The sequence below is a fragment of the Bombyx mori genome, chromosome 25 (genome assembly GCF_030269925.1).
Source record: "Bombyx mori chromosome 25, ASM3026992v2".
Taxonomy (NCBI): Eukaryota; Metazoa; Arthropoda; class Insecta; order Lepidoptera; family Bombycidae; genus Bombyx; species Bombyx mori.
Window position 1 is genome coordinate 3,588,064 of NC_085131.1, and position 17,356 is coordinate 3,605,419.

General features: G+C 39.1%; 1 protein-coding gene across 2 annotated transcripts in view; it reads right to left on the reverse strand.

The window, feature by feature from the left end:
• Positions 1–17,356, reverse strand: part of LOC101743528 (dynein regulatory complex subunit 7) — a 198,743-nt gene that overhangs the window by 7,364 nt on the left and 174,023 nt on the right. For both annotated transcript variants that reach the window (XM_038020260.2, XM_038020261.2), the window contains 10 exons: positions 8,871–9,065; positions 8,023–8,184; positions 6,655–6,840; positions 5,561–5,771; positions 4,504–4,651; positions 2,821–2,930; positions 2,349–2,496; positions 1,356–1,629; positions 741–962; positions 151–360 (listed from right to left, as the gene is read on the reverse strand). In XM_038020260.2, the coding sequence (XP_037876188.1) occupies positions 151–360; positions 741–962; positions 1,356–1,629; positions 2,349–2,496; positions 2,821–2,930; positions 4,504–4,651; positions 5,561–5,771; positions 6,655–6,840; positions 8,023–8,184; positions 8,871–9,065 (1,866 nt within the window). The remainder of the gene's footprint in view (positions 1–150; positions 361–740; positions 963–1,355; positions 1,630–2,348; positions 2,497–2,820; positions 2,931–4,503; positions 4,652–5,560; positions 5,772–6,654; positions 6,841–8,022; positions 8,185–8,870; positions 9,066–17,356) is intronic.

Sequence of the window (17,356 nt, forward strand, 5' to 3'; positions counted from 1 at the left end):
TGTTGAAATGAACAAAAGACAGCGATAAACCGCAATCCGTGTAGTTTGACGGTCTGCGGCAGCTTTGTTGAGCGGATTCCCAAGGAAAACCGCCCGTGTAGTATTAGCCTTACGATGCCAAATGATTACGTAATCGTAATTTCTGTTCACCTTTTCGAACCTCTCCTGGACGAGCATCTGTCGGGCCAATTGCTTGGATTTGAAATCGTTGATGCACTGTTCCCTGATTAGAGTGGCTTCTTTGACAGTGAGCGGATTCCCGGAGCCGTGCCCCGAGCCGAACATCCGAGCCAGGTACGGAGCTAACGGATCGATTTCAGCTTCCTTTTCTCGTTCGGTCACTTCGGCTTTTTTTGCTTCCTACAGAAAGCAGTATAGTAAGTAATACTTTTTTCCTTGGCTAATCGCTGGTAGCCTAACTATTCCAGCAACACACGGTCTGGTGGTAGGACCTCTTGTGAGTCCGCACGGGTAGGTACCACCACCCTGCCTATTTCAGCCGTGAAGCAGTAATGCGTTTCAGTTTGAAGGGTGGGGCAGCCGTTGTAACTATACCGAGGACTTAGAACTTATATCTCGAGGTGGGTGGCGCATTTACGTTGTAGATGTCCATGGGCTCCAGTAACCACTTAACACCAGGTGAGCTGTGAGCTCGTCCACCCATCTAAGCAGCAAAAAGGCCACGATCCTCAACACTGAGGATTATCGACGCAAAGAGGAGAGAAGATACAGTTGTTCACCTGCTCCTTCCAGCCTTTCTTGGCGGCCTCGTTCTTCTCGGTATCGAAGAGCGCGACGGCCAGCATCGGTTCGGTGAGCTCCTTGTGTCTCTGCCGCAGATATCCATTGACGTCGGTCTCTCTGTCGCGTATCTGCTTCGTGGTCGCGTGCTCCCATTCCATGTTTTCGCAGAGGGCGTAATACACTTCCAAGTCGCGGGGTTGTTTAGCGTTCGGGTCGGCCTGTAATTACGCGAATTGGCGTACACGGCGAATCGCATTACATTATTTACAAATACCTACTAGTGGTCCCCCGGTAGTCGAAATTCGACTATAATTAATTGAAATTATAAGATTGTACACTATTATGATTCTATTGTATTAATTTTGTGTACAAAAAAGAATACACTCTCTCCCTCTCTCTCTTTTCCACCTTCTTCCTCCTCCTCTCTCTCTCTCTCTCTCTCTCTCTTTCTCTCTTTCTTTCTCTTACTTTCTCTTTCACCCTCTACCTCCTCCTCTCTCTTTCTTCCACCCTCCCCCTCCCCCTCTCTCTCTCTTCCACCCTCCCCCTCCCCCCCTCTCTCTCTTCCTTTCTCTCTCTTTCTTCGTAAAAGTTTGTTTAACGCAACTCACGATATACCCGGAGGTTTTGTCGGGATAGAACAAGATTTTCCCGCCGGTCTCAGCCAAGTTAGGTTTTATATAGCTCCTTGTGTTGTTAGTTACGTAATTGTACGCGTATTGGTACAGCAGTTCTATAGTATTGTCCTGGAGGTGGAAGATCTTCTTCCAGACGTCTTGCTTTGATGGGATCTCATGGTTTCTGCTGTACGTCTCAGTTACGTCCTTTATTTGACGTTTAGTTTCTTTCGTTCCTTCTGTATATATTACTAATCTTGATTCTAATCTGAGAACAATCCGAGAATGAAGGATTCGAAAGTGATTTAAGGACCGCTTTTAAAACTTGTCTAATTTTTTATTATTTAAGTGGATTACCGGAGCTCATAGACATCCACAACATAAATGCGCCACCCACCTTGGGATATAAGTTCTAAGGTCTCAAGTATGCACACGGCTACCCCACCCTCTAAACCGAAACGCATTACTGCTTCACGGCAGAAATAGGCAGGGTGGTGATACCCACCCGCGCGGCCTCACAAGAGGTCCTACCACCAGTAACTACGCAAATTATAATTTTGCGGGTTTGATTTTTATTACACGATGTTATTCCTTCATCGTGGAAGTCAATCGTGAACATTTGTTGAGTACATTGAGTTTCATTAGAAAAATTAGTACCCGTCTGAGATTCGAACACCAGTGCATCGCTCAACACGAATGCACCGAGGTCTTATTCGTTAAGCCACGACGACTTCATGTAATGTTCTTATTGAAAAATCAATTTTGACGCTGAATTAAACGCTGATAAAAATACTATAATTAGGTAAATGATGATAGGAAAAGACAACGGCCGGTCTGATCTAGTGGCTGCGGGAGTCGATGAGACCAAAACTTCAATCACTTTTCCTACTTCAAAATACGAGGTCAAAATATCCCTTGGACTTCAAATCGTGCTGACAAGCTCCAAAAGCATTCTAACGTAAATTTGGGACAGCATTAAGAGTGTACCTGTCGCTTCTGTTCGAATAATATTCATCGAATGTAAGGGTAGTGCAGACCAGCCTCGTGAGGTGGTCAAGTCGGGCGTAGTAATTGAACTCCATGGTCCTGACTGCCTCCACAGAGCCGACCAGCGCGTCCATGGAGTACACGTGCTCTGTGGAACATTTTTTTCCATAGTAAAACTTTACGATTAGTAGGTAGACGAGCTTAGGGTGAGTTTTTTAACGTTCTCGATAGCGTAAAAGTTAACTCAAATTTGTATGGAGTTGGAACGTTTGCCTACGTTTGATAGCAAGCCAAGGTGGGTGGCGCATTTACGTTGTAACCACTTAACACTAGGTGGGCTGTGAGCTCGTCCACCCGGCGTATGGCTCTGGTATAAAGTTGTTTTTTTTCGAGTTACGACAATTCCGCTTTCCTCCATCAATACAGCAAGCTAATAAAAGCGTATTGAAGAAACCAAAAACACAATAATTACTGAGTAAATGATCCCTCCTTCCGATACCGAACGTCTCGCGTATCTCACGCTTCGTGTGATCTATTCGAACGGTTTCCATTTTGTCGACGCGATGCTTGTACCACTCGTACCTAGAAAACATTCCGTTATCTGCATTAATTTAATTTAATTGGAATTTTAAACAACTACAGTGCCCGCCGATAAATGCTGCCCATCGACATTTGGAAAGCAACGATCGGCTAATTTCGGCTTCATAGAACGTTATCTCTGTAGAATATTTGTAAGTAACACGTTCATTGTATTTTAATAGGACAACTTAGATGTATGTTTATCTCTTTCCTAAATCAAATTGATCTTACAGCTATGGAGCGTAGAAGTAAGGAGCATCATTTTGGTGTATTAAAAAGTGTCCGCTGAAAGAGAGCCAATTAAGGGGGCGCCACAGTAGCTAGTGGAAGGATTTTAAAAACACCGCCATAAGCTATCACACTTCATTTCAATCCAGCCCAGTTCACTCTGTTTAAAACTAAATAAATTCATATCATTTCCATTTCTTACGCTGGTGCTATTTCGGTGATTCTTCAAACAATAACCTTCTGATTACAGGTGGACACTTTTTTTTTATTGCTTATATGGGTGGACGAACTCTCACAGCCCACCAGGTGTTACAGACATCTACAGCGTAAATGCCGCCACCCACCTTGAGATATAAGTTCTAAGGTCTCCGTATATTTACAACGGCTGCTCCACCCTTCAAACCGGAACGCATTATTGCTTCACGGCAGGAATAGCCAGGGTGGTGGTACCTACCCGTGCGGACTCACAAATAATTTTGCGAGTTTGATTTTTATTACACGACTAGCTGACCCGGCAGACTTCGTAGTGCCTCAATCGATAAATAAAAGACTTAAACTTTTGTATAAAATAAACTTAAAACAAACAAAAGGAATCCGTTCGACGGAGGACATATCAAAGGAAAAACAAAATTGTTTGTTTTTATATAATTCCGAGCATTTTCATAATTATCAACCTTTTAAACCTTCTCTGGACTTCCACAAATATTTCAAGACCAAAATTAGGGAAATCGGTCCGGCCGTTCTCGAGTTTTAGCGAGACTAACGAACAGCAATTCATTTTTATATAATACTAGCTGACCCGGCAAACATTGTTTTGCCATAATATATAAGATTTCTAGGGAATTTCTAGTGTAGAAAAAAAAAAAAATAATTTATTGTAAGTGTGTAAGGATGTGGTAAATGAGTGAAAGAGGTATGTAGTGTTGTGAACGATGAGGGAATATATAATAAAAATAACAAAACCTCATTCAACCACATAATACCTCAATAAAAAAAAAAAGTCCAAATAAAAAAAATATGTTAGGGGTGGACAACCCTAATCACTTAGGGGTATGAAAAATAGATAGTAGCCGATTCTCAGGCTTACTGAATATTCATAAAAAATTTCACGAGAATCGGTCAAGCGGTTTTGGAGGAGTATGGGAACGAACATTGTGACACGAGAATTTTATATATTAGATATAGATAGATGTTCAACTGGTTCCCTATACAAGATGCGTGCTCATTACTTCTACCTCTCCATAGCTACAGCCTTCGCACGTCAGAGAAGTCTAGGGTTCTCTTAGCGGTGGTGACGAGGCGTATTAGGCCTCGTTTCTGGACTGTGTAAAGTCGAAGACGCACTCACGTGATCAGCGGGACGGTCAAAGCGTAGTCCTCAAACGTTCTGATCCTCTTCACTACACCATCCCTCTCGGAGTAGGGCGAGAACTTATCCAGTAAAACTTTCTTGTAGTGTATCACTTTGTGGCTGCCCGGATATCTTTGACCGTACTCTGATAAGGGTATTGCTTTGTTAATCCTTTGAGAAGCGTGCAGGTCACCGGTGCTCTACGCGGCGTAGTAGTAATTATGTCGATTTCTGTTACTAAGGCGCTTGGATTGTCCTTTTTTTTATGTCTTAGACGGGTGGACGAGCTCAGAGCCCACCTGGTGCTAAGTGGTTACTGGAGCCCATGGACATATACAACGTTAATGCGCCACGCACTTTGAGATATGAGTTCTAAGGTCTCAAGTACAGTTACAACGGCTGCCCCACCCTTCAAACCGATACGCGTTACTGCTTCACGGCAGAAATAGTCGGGGTGGTAATACCTACCCGCGCGGACTCACAAGAGGTCCTACTACTTAAATACACGATGTTTTAGTTTTTTAGGTATCTTACGCATAGATTCATTCTCATTACCTTCGGGTTCGTCTTTCCCAGTATCGACTAGATATTCTGTCGCGTTAGCAACAGTAAATCGATATAAGAGTCGTCTATTATCAAAGGTGGCAATCTGTGCATTTGGACAAATTTTTTTTATTGATATGTCAATACAGATTCATTTGAATATAATCGTCTCCTTCAAAGAATACGGTTCAAAAACTGCATTAAATAAAGGTTAATACTTAAGCTGTTATTTATCTAAGATGTCGTTCAGAAGAGTTTTGTGACTGCCAATGGAATACAAAGTCAATAATTCGTTTTTCTGATTTACCAATAATTTTCCAAAAGTCACATTGCTGGCTTTGATAATAGTCGACTCATAATTACTTCAGTGCGCTACGTAGAGCACAAACCGGGCCTAAGACTCTTACAAGTTAACGTCGCCAACCACCCTAAATTCCAAGTAACGGATATCCCGTTCGCTTCAGATTTACAATAGACAATAATCGACTCAGAATTGCGAACGTAATTTTACCATCAGTACTAATCTCCAGTTTCTCAACCCAGCTGACTGGCATATCCAGATGCTTCTCTGTTTGCACAGCTGTCTTCTTGTCGGCGATGTCAATGCCGACCATCTGCCTCCGATGGTGGGGCTCGCCGGCCAGAAGATGCTCCCACGCTGAGAGGTCGCTCAGATCATAATTCAGGCTGTCCAACCCAATGTCTGTGCTTTGGACGTTTGCCTTAAAAAAAGTTGTAGGTAGGTATGTAGTTGTACTCTTTTATTTATTTCTTAACACCACACAGGTGGTACCAACAAATTCACTGATAATTTTATTTATTTAGCGATAGTCAGAGAAAGGTGATGCATGTGACTAGGAGATGTATGGAAATGGTAGTGCAAGGTAGAGGGGGAAGAGGTTGACGAAGAAGACAGGGATGAAGTGTGTGAATGACGATGAGAGAGAGAGGAGTGAGTGTTGAGATGACGCCTTTTTTTTCATACCTAAGCTGATGGTCTACAGAGACCATATGAGCGTAACCTTAACTAGTAGGTGAGCTCACGGGGCTCAAACCTGACGATATTGCTAACACGAGCCCTAGCAAGAGTCGTGCTTCGCAGAATCTACCACCGGATCGGAAACGCGACCCACTGAGAAGATCCGGCGAGAAACTCAGTGGGCTGTGTCTGTGGGTTAATTTACTAGCCGAGCCCTTCGTCGCAAGCGACGGGTTCGACGAGGACGGTGACCGATGCTTGGGGTATCTAAAAGCACCGTTAGTGGATCGGGAGGATCCGAAATGATGTGGATAGAAGAGAATGGAATAGAAAAATTCTCTGTGCCGACCCCAATAAGGCGGAGATAAAGAAGAAGAGTCAGAGAAAAGCGTGTCCAGGGCTTAATAAAAATTAAAACTGCCTAGTTCTAGAAATATAATACACAATAACTCAATAATTAAAATTATTATAATTAATGTTCCATTACGTATAATTTATACATAGTACTCGTGATTAATTTAAACCTAAAAGCTTTTTTAATCGACCGATTAAAAAATACTATCAATTTGTTGAAATTCGACACAGGAATTCGCCGGTTTTCAATAAAATTTGCAGTTGAAACTCACATAGTAGTTTTCGTGATTGTACACGCTGTCTATGAATTGGTATTTTTCTGAGTCGAGGAGATGACCTTCGCCTTCGCTCGGCTCTATGAAGAAAGGTTCGTCGATTCCCATGTATCCCGGCAGCACGAGGACCCAGGCGTGAGTTCTCCACCCGTTAATAGCGTCAGCCGGGGCTTTTTCCAAATCCTGAAAACCAACGATTATTATTATTATTATTTTATTGCTTTGATGGATGGACGACCACAGGCTCCCCCTGGTTGTTAATTGGTTACTGGAGCCCATAGATATCTACAACGTAAATGCAAGTTACAACGGCTGCCCCACCCTTCAAACCGAAACGCGTTACTGCTTCACGGCAGAAATAGGCAGGGCGGTGGTACCTACCCATGCGGACTCTCAGGTCCTACCACCGCTAAATAGGCAAATTATAATTTTTCGGGTTTGATTTTTTGATTATACGATGCTATTCCTTCAACGTGGAAGTCAATCGTGGAACATTTGTTAAGTACGTATTTTATTAGAAAAATTGGTACCCGCCTGCGGGATTCGAACACCGGTGCATCGCTAGATACGAATGCACCGGGCGTCTTATCCTTTAGGCTACGACAACTTTAGCATCCAACGCCAACAAATTACACCGACAAACGCTACAACTTGTACGCTTCTATCCAGCTTGATGACCATGAGGTCTAAATCTCATTCGTAACTGTCCCATCCCTTAATGCGCTGGTGCTATGAGCCAAGAGCGACGTCGAACTATATGACAATAACAAAAAAAAGTAATACACAAATTGATTCTAAGTATTGCGGTGTGGATGCTACTGGACGAATTTCGACCGCTTGGCTGAACACTTGATTAAGTAAATACTCCAATCTACATTTATATACATATACATCTATATATATAAAAATGAATTACTGTTCGTTAGTCTCGCTAAAACTCGAGAACTCGATTTGGCTAATTTTGGTCTTGAATTATTTGTGGTAGTCCAGAGAAGGTTTAAAAGGTAGATAAATATGAAAATTCTCGGAATTATATAAAAATAACGACTTTGTTTTTCTTTTGATGCGTCCCCCGTCGGACGGATTCCTTTTGTTTGTTTTAAGTTTATTGTATACAAAAGTTTAGGTCTTTTATTTATCGATTGAGGCACTACGAAGTCTGCCGGGTCAGCTAGTACTAGATAATTACTTCTTATAAAACAGGTATCTTATGTTATAAATAACATAGGACATTATTATTATACTGATTATACTCCAACTAAAAATGATGTAAGCACAGTTAAGTACATATCTGTTTAATTATTCTATAAATTTTTATGTGGATTCTGAAGAGACCTTAAATTAAATATGCATAAAGATGCTAACAGCAATTTTACGAAGTCGCTCTTTCTCGGTCTTGTTCAGTTCAGCTTGTTTCTTATCATCGGCTTTCTTGTCCATATCACGGCAGTACTTAGAAGTGAGATCCGGTAGGGGCACCAGGCGATATCTGGGCTCTTCGTCAGGTGGTGGAATTTCTTCTTTTTTCTGGATACATAAATGAAGGTTAGGTTCACTGATGGTAGGACCTCTTGTGAGTCCGCACGGGCAGGTACCACCACCCTGCCTATTTCTGCCGCGAAGCAGTAATGCGTTTCGGTTTGAAGGGCGGGGCAGCCGTTTTAACTATACTGAGACCTTAGAACTTATATCTCAAGGTAGGTGGCGGCATTTACGTTGTAGATGTCTATGGACTCCAGTAACCACTTAACACCAGGTGGGCTGTGAGCTCGCCCACCCATCTAAGCAATGAAAATTGAACTTTTTTTACTGCGATTCCGATACCGTATAGCAGAGATGCATTCGCGAAGCAGTTATCCTTGAGCTGTTAGGTTAGAGGAAGCTTCAGATGCAGCAGGCTTTTCCTGTTAAAACGCAAGGCTTATAAACGCAAACCACTATCATTCCATCCCCAAAAAATATTTCATATTTCAACAATCACGTAAAAACCGTTACCCACCTTGAAACATGGAATCTATAGCAAAAATCCCGCACCTTCAAACTAAAATTATTTAAAATTTATTCTTACCGAGCATGGTAGAACCCATGCAATTTTTGTCTCCAACTCAATATCTCTTATTTGGGCGGTACCTATTTAGGCACTAATCGATTTCCATATTCTTACCAAAAGAAATAGTTTCAGAATGCAACAAACATGATGGTAGCACCCAAACCTCGCTCTCATCAGGGATGTCAGCACAAATGCTCCTGTACTTTATAGCCATGCAAGTGTCTCTGGTGGCACAGCCGACGACCACGTATGCGTCATATCCAGCTCCTATTAGCCACGACACCAACACGTGAGCTAGCTCGAAGGGGTTCCCACTGCGTCTGATGATCACCGTGTACGGCGACATTATTCTTTCCGGCTGTAATTGAATATCAAAAGCGATTTATTAACGAGTAAATATTGTATAAACTCTACCTTCATTGGAGTATTGTATTTTAAATCTATTCTAAAATAAAAATGGTAATTTTCATGAATGTGCACGATTGAGATGAAACTTATTGAAGTGAAAACTTCTTTAGAATCGTTGTGATTTCAAACCGGATGCAACGGAAAAAACGACAGGTAAGAGACACAAATACAAAAATGTGTAGGATGAAGCCAGCAAAGAATGAGACAGAAATATACATACTATTTAATACAGCGCCATCTGTGAGATTTTTTAATACTAACGTGTGTATGAAAGCTCTTGTAGTGAATTTTAATTTAGGAATATACGTGAAATTAAAATATCAATTCACAGAGGGCGCTACTTTACAATTATTTACTAATGACAAAATTTTACATATACTTAAGACGTTTAGGATAATTGCATTTTAATTTTGGAAGGTTTCACTTCTACCACGTGTGAATTGCACACATTTTTTATTACTATTTACAGGAACTTTAATGAAACGAAAGAGCTAATTGGCCGATTCGACAAACAATACTATATTACTATTGTATCCTGGTAGTATGCTATAAATAGACCCGCTGATTTATGGTATTGTTTGCTAAAAGTTTTTGGTATAAAATTTTATTTTATTTTAACGACACCTGTGGGATATCATTGGAACTAGTTGAAAAAAAATCTTAGCCTTTTTTTACGTTAACAAAGTTTTAAATAAGTTAATTCAATCATCGCTAGATGGCACTAGGTGCTTTAAAATTACAAAATGTTAATGAGGCACTTGTTGATCGTTCTCTTGTTCCCTTACAAAAACAATAAACATTATGTAATATTAATGAGTTTAGAGTCTAGACATCATAATGGATACAGCTTGCGGCCTATAACTGAATACATAATATCAACTAGGTTTTATGTACTTAGTTGTTGTTGAGTTAGGAGATTTCAAAAGGTTATTTATTAGACATTACTTAAAATTGATGACGAAACAAAAGCGATGTTAAGAGATTTTTTTAAGAGGTAATAATTTCATTTGCATAAATATAATTACTCCGCTAAGTTAATTATTAGTGGTCAATTAACACGGGTATGGAAATTTTATAGGACTCTAAAAAGGATAATGTTTCTTAATGGTACACCAACAGTTTCTAATACCAGCAATATCAATTCCATAAAAAAACACTCAAATCTAAGAAAACATATGAATTTCAATAACCTTTTAAGTAAATAGTACCTCTGTACACTATTCTTTAACGTTTTTATTACCTTACACATTTTTTTTAAATCCATAAACCAAATAAACATATGTGACAAAATTAGAAATTCAATTTTTGATAAGCTTTCCTTTTCCTTAACTAAAAGAAAAGACCAAGTGGTTCTTACAAGATTGCGGATTGGACACACAAATTTAACTCACATACATCTTATTACCAAAACAGATAAAAACAAATGTAAGTGTGGTTTGGATCAAACTGTGGTACACTTGTTAATTGAATGTAAAGCATATGACATAGAAAGACAATTTTGTAAACTCCCTGATAATTTAACAGACTGTCTGACTCAAGATGGGTATAAGCAGACCCTTAGTTTTTTAAAGATCATTGGTTTGTATAATTTAGTATGATTTCGAAGTCAATGTAACTTAAAATGATACTGTAAACTGTGGTCGTTAATGACCCTAGTTGTTAAAAAGCGACCTTAAATAAATAAATTAAAAAAAAAAAAAAAAAAACATATGTGACGAAAAATTTATTTTAGGAATAAGCCACCGTGCTCCTAAAATATCTCTTTTAATCTTGCAAATTAAAAAAAAAGAACTGTCACTTGTCAGTAATGCGCGGGAATATCGTTATCATAATCGTTCTGTAGTTACAAGTACAACTCTCAAAAGGGCCTACAGGGCCGCCGGGCTGGGTGGCTCCCTCCCTACCGCCCTCCGCATTGAATCCCAAGTTGAACGAAAACAAAGTCAACGCTCGCCAACTTTTGCGACTCCACAACTTTCGCTTTCCACCAATGAAGTAGGAAACCTATGGAAATGAAACGTCAACCAAAATTTCGTGCCACCGTGACGTCATCTGGCCACAAAACATGGCGGCTTTAGTGCTGTACAAATGATTTCAATGTTATCAGGTTTTATCGATAAACGTTCTTGGCTCATTTTATTTTAAATATTGTTGAGTATTATTTATTTGTAGAATTTATACTTTAATGGGAAGTAAGTAGGTATATTGTTATGTGCAAATATGATATGATTTAGATGGGTGAAATCTAAGACAAGTTCGTTCTTCGAATTTGCCAAGTAAACGATATGATGATTTTTAAAAGTTGCTACACTGATTTTATAAAGTTGTCGTTTGTCGCAAAACATAAAGATATGGCGTAGTTCAAAGCCATCAGCCCATTTCTAGCATGCTAAATGTTATCGTATTTTGAGTACGTGTTTTTCTTAGACTATTACAATCTATTTTAATTGTTTTGCTGACTCTAAAGTCCGTAACATACTACCGCAGCGCACCCCAAGGAAGGTGCGCCGCACCATTTGAATCACTTTCGCTTGAGAGTAATTCAAATTTTAAACTTATCAAGGGACCGCGTGAAAAAAAAAACACCTACAGAACATTTATTCATTAATTACAAACGTCATTCCTTGTGACTTCCTCTCTAAAATCACTTAATTATTAAATATTTAACAAATTTACAATAGTGTTTTACTCACTGCGGAATAAAACTATTTTATTTAAATAGTTCCGAAGAGATTTTGTCGGTAGCCTTTTTCCCGAAATATCTAAACAGAATGTCTAAATATGTTTTGATGACATATTTTAAAGTGGTATTTATGATTAATGTCATGATCAATAGATTCCGACCGAAAAATGGATTTTTCGGATGAGGGCTCCATAATGAATTTAAATACATATAGATAATAGTTTTAGGACATCAACTTTCTTGAGATCCTATAAAATACGTTTTAATTATTATTTTTGTATGTTTTAAGCATGATAAATTATGAAATTTTATATAATCAATCATATTAAATCGATATCATAGTCAATAAATAATGTACAACCCAAAACAGACGGCCGAACTGACGTGACAATGACATTTGGCGCGCTAAACATGGCGGATTTTCGGCCTCATTAGACGGAGACGGAGATATTTACGTATATTCATGTTTCATTTTATGTACGCACTGAAATACTGTTATATTGTTTTCCTGCGAGTTAAAGTGCTGAGTAAGAACGTGATAGATATATGTTTATGTGTGTGCCTTCAAAATGGGTGCTATTTATATAAGCAATTGTACGTATAGAACAATATGTCGTGTCCCTACTATATAGGTCTATGCTTTCCACTGTAAACTTTTCCGACACTTTCACTGTCATATTCGTTTTTTTTTTTAACTTTTTTTGTTTCTTTTTTTTTAAGGCTGTTTGACCGAAGTTTCCTTTCGGCTAAGACAAAATAACAGATAATATTTTGACGTATTACATCATTCTGATGTAAATCTTTAGAAATATTTATACAAACATAATTTTGTTAATTACAGGTGTTTGATTTCTGATTTGATTATCGTCAGTACTTTTGGATTTCCAGAGACTTTTTAGTTTCTTTTTGGGATGTTATTAAACTTTTTATTGCTGTGGATTGATCGATCAGTTCACCGCTGCTTCATCGGAGCCGATAGACTTACTTGATTGTCGCCATGCACCTTGAGACATGAGGTCGAATTTTGCGTATTACTCCGATCAGAATTACGACGTTAAAGAACCTATAATTTAAACCTAGCGCCATTCTGAAAATCCGACGCTAAGACTAGAACAAACAACTCTGTTTGCACAACTACGATTTACCTAAATCCTCTGTACCGAATGCAAACGTACTATTTAAATATACAGTACCTAATCACAGGTACATATAGGTACGTAATCCTCGGTAAGAGCTTTCCTAAGCCAACGTGTAGGTACACAAGCATATAGAGCAAAAGCCTCGTAGTCACCGCACTGGCGCAAATTAGACCGTACCGCGTTCCTAGCTTTGAGTTGCGCTTGACCAAGCGTTATTCGAATTTCGAACAAGACGCCCGAACTAGTGCAGCGCGAGTTATCGATAAGACACTCGAGTATCGATTCGGGGGAGGGTACGCGAGAGCATTGTCGTCGCATATAGACGCGAAACTCATGCGGGCAGTAAGGCTGCGCTCTACGTTTAATTGAATAGACAAGTATTATTTTATCGATATCATTGTTTTTATTTGTTCTCGGTAATTCTATTCGATTGTAGCGTGACAAATCTAAGAAACTAAGCGTTTAGATAGTTTGAGTTTATCGATTTTATTCGATATTCGCGTATACACATAATTAAATATATTTAAATAGCTTAATCTCGCTTTTCTATTGTCATATTACTTCCGAGGCTTCGAATACATTACAGTAAATTCATCGACATTTGAATATGATGCTATTTGTGCTGTCTATATCTGAATTAAAAATCCTTCTCGACTTTTAAGTTTCATTTTACACAAAAAGTAGTAATAGTAGTAAAAATAAAAAAGTAGTAAAAATAATAGGGTCGGGTTTTTTGTTTGACTGTCATTTTCATTTACACGATAGTTGCTAATCTAATTAAGTTTTGTAGTAGCAAAAATAGTAGGCGGATTCGTTTCTGAATAACTTTATCTATCTATTAATACGTGAAGCAAAAACTTTGTATCTCTTTTTACGAAAATTGCGCGGACGGTCGAGTATGAAATTTTCCACACTTATAGAGAATGTAGAGAAGAAGTGCACAATGCTAATATTTTTTTTAAAATAAATATAAATGCATAAAATATACATTAAATCAATAAAGAAAACATTACATACACTACATACCATGTATTTGACGCACACACGCATGCATACTATTTATTGTCAAACTTTTGTTCTTGACGTCTGTTGTCAAATTGAGAATAGAATATGGTTTTGTCTTTGTTAATATTTTTTATAGTGTAGTCTTGGCGAAATTTGTGATTATAGAAGTATAAAATACAATCATAATAGTGTACAAACTTACAATTCCAATTAATTATAGTCGAATTTCGACTACTGCGAGACCTCTAGTTATTATTGTTTTGCATATTCATTTTAAAGTTGACAGTTGTGATTAAATAAAAGGTTATCTGAATAATTTTATTAATGTATCAACTATTCGATGCACATCATTTACAATGTCAAAATTAAAAGACTCGTTTATTTTTAAAACTATATTTTTATTATTTATATTTATTTAAAATCTTATTAATTACATAATATTTTTTAAAAAAGATATTAAAAATACAATTTTTAAAAAACACTATATAAAAATAGATTGCCGCTGATGGCGGTGTCTACGACACAAGCCACCAGTGGTTAGGACTCCAGAGTGAGAAACCTCCTCACAATGCGTGCAGTATCGAGGATAACTGCCTTCTGTATTAGGCCCTTAACCCAGCTGGATAACGAAAGTTTCTTAAGATGTTGATCGAAACTTTTCGCCATCAAGCCGTGTACCGACACAACTATTGGAACAATGATGGTTGAATCAACATGCCACATGGCGGTAGTCTCGTGGGCCAGGTCTAAATATTTTATTAATTTGTCCTTTTCTGCCTTCACGAGGTTCTCGTCATGAGGAATGGTGACATCAACCAACACTGCTCGACGCGCAGATCGATCTATTATTACAATATCAGGTTTATTGGCAACAATATACCTATCCGTGATAATAGATCGGTCCCAGTAGAGCGTCACATGACCATTATCAAGAACTGGTTGAGGTTGGTATTGGTAATAAGGTACAGCAGAATCAAGAAAACCATATTTCAGAGCAAGTTGTTGATGGATAATCCTAGCCACTTGGTTATGTCTATGCAAGTACTCGCCGTTAGCAAACCGAGAACAGCCAGAAACAATATGTCTAATAGACTCTCCCGGACGGTGGCATGCCCGACAAATGTCGACCGTCCCATCCTTTAGTATATATTTCCGGTAGTTGTTCGTCATGATAACTTCGTCCATAATTGCAAAGATAAAACCTTCAGTTTCCCCAAAGAGGTTACTGAATCGTAACCAGGCCACGGAAGCTAATTGGTCTACATCAGGCCCTGTGAGAGCCCGGTAGAATCTACCGTGTAACTCCTTGCTCCTCCATACAGTTATGCGATCTGAAATACTCTCTACCTTCAGCCTCTTCCAATTCCCGTTAGCTAAGGATAGCGGAGTTAGCCCCTTATCAACTGCAACGACATCCCGATACATATTCACGTTCATCTTAAGGAAATATTCCCTAAGGTTGTATATCTCTCGGTTATGTAGATCCTTGGCATTCAAAATACCACGACCCCCACATTTCCGAGGAATATACAACCTCATTACAGACGAACGTGGATGATGCATTCTGTATGCCGTTAACAATCGCCTGACTTTTCTGTCCAGTACGTCCAGCTCTGATTGCGTCCACCTTAGTATGCCAAAGGAATATGTTAACATAGGCATGACCCAACCATTAAACGCTCGGATTTTGTTTCCGCCTGATAAATGGCTTTTTAAGACCTTTATAAGACGACCAAAAAACCGATCTCTAAACGATTGTTTCATATCTGCGTCAACAATATTCAGCACTTCAAACATACCAAGGTACTTGTAAGTTTCCGATTCACAAAGAGACTTGAGGACCACACTATGGTTAAGTAGTAAGCAATCTGAGCTTACAACTTTACCTCTCTGTACATCTATGAACGCACATTTATCAACACCAAATTCCATCCCAATGGCTTTACTAAAATTGTCGGTTATTTTAAGTAAACTCATTAAGTCTGGTTTTTTGGAAGCAAATAATTTGAGATCATCCATGAACAAGAGATGTGATATAGCCTCAGCTCCTCTGCGAAGTCGGTAGCCTAGCGTTGAATCTTTAAGTAATGTACTTAAAGGATTAAGCGCCAAACAAAACCACAAAGGACTCAGACTGTCGCCCTGAAAGATACCCCGCTTAATCCTTATTAAATTCGGGGCAGCAGAAGAAGTCATCTGACCTGGTTGACTAAGAAACGTAGACCATTGACCCATGCATGAGCTAAGAAAGGAGCATAGTATGGGATTTATTTTATATAGCTCTAAAACTCTCATTAGCCATGTATGAGGCACAGAGTCATACGCTTTCTTATAATCAATCCAAGCCATATGAACGTTCCTCTTACTCCGCCGAACTTGTTGAGTAATGGTCATGTCAATGAGTAGCAAATCTTTTGTACCTCGAGACCCTGCCTTACATCCATTCTGATTAGGTGATAAAATGTTATTATTAAAAATGTGATTTTGAATTTTGATTCTCAAAATGGATGTAAGTAGCTTATAAATAGTAGGTAAGCATGTAATTGGTCTGTAATTCTTGGGATCCGAGGTATTGCCAGATTTATAAATCAAATAAGTGATACCAGATGTCATGAAATCTGGGAGTGATCCCAACTCAAGGGCCTGTTGGAATTGAGCTGCCAGGCGTTCATGTGAACTTCGGATCCACTTGATCCAGTAACTGTGCAGTCCGTCCGGTCCTGGACTTTTCCAATTTGGCATCGAACGTACTGCACGAGAAACATCAACGGCGGAAATTGTTATTGAATCCATCTCTTTATACGATTCACATTCCCGCCTGACAGTTTGTATCCATTCCCCTTCAGAGTGACCAATGGGTATCGACCAAATATTATTCCAAAATGTTGACATGTCCTCTTCGTTGACATTGTATGGCTCATCGGTCACTTGGGATTGAGACGACTCCCAGTTTCTGTATACACTTCTTTGATCTCTTTGGAAAACTCTATTCAAATGGTATCGCTCAGATCTTAGACGATACCGACGAATACGCCTTGCCCAAGCATAAACTTTTTGCTTCCAGAAGTCTATGCGCTCAATAATACAGGTCATGTATTCGTTTGAGCTTATTCCAGTTCCGGCAAAGGCCTGATCGACGAAACACATAACTCGTGGACGAGTATTTCCTTTCTGGAAGCACATAAGCTTTGCTATAAGAATCCTGGCCCTATCAATTCGCTTCTCAATTCTGCACTGCCATTGTGGTTTAGTAGGGGGTCGATAGGCTGTCTGGGTTAAATTTGGAGACTTAACCTCAGCTACACGACAAACCGCTACCGCACCGCAGTACAGAAGTGAGTGCGTATCAATTAGATCTGTACTTGATTCTAAATAGGGTCCAGGGCCCCTACAAGCGAAACATTACGTCTATGC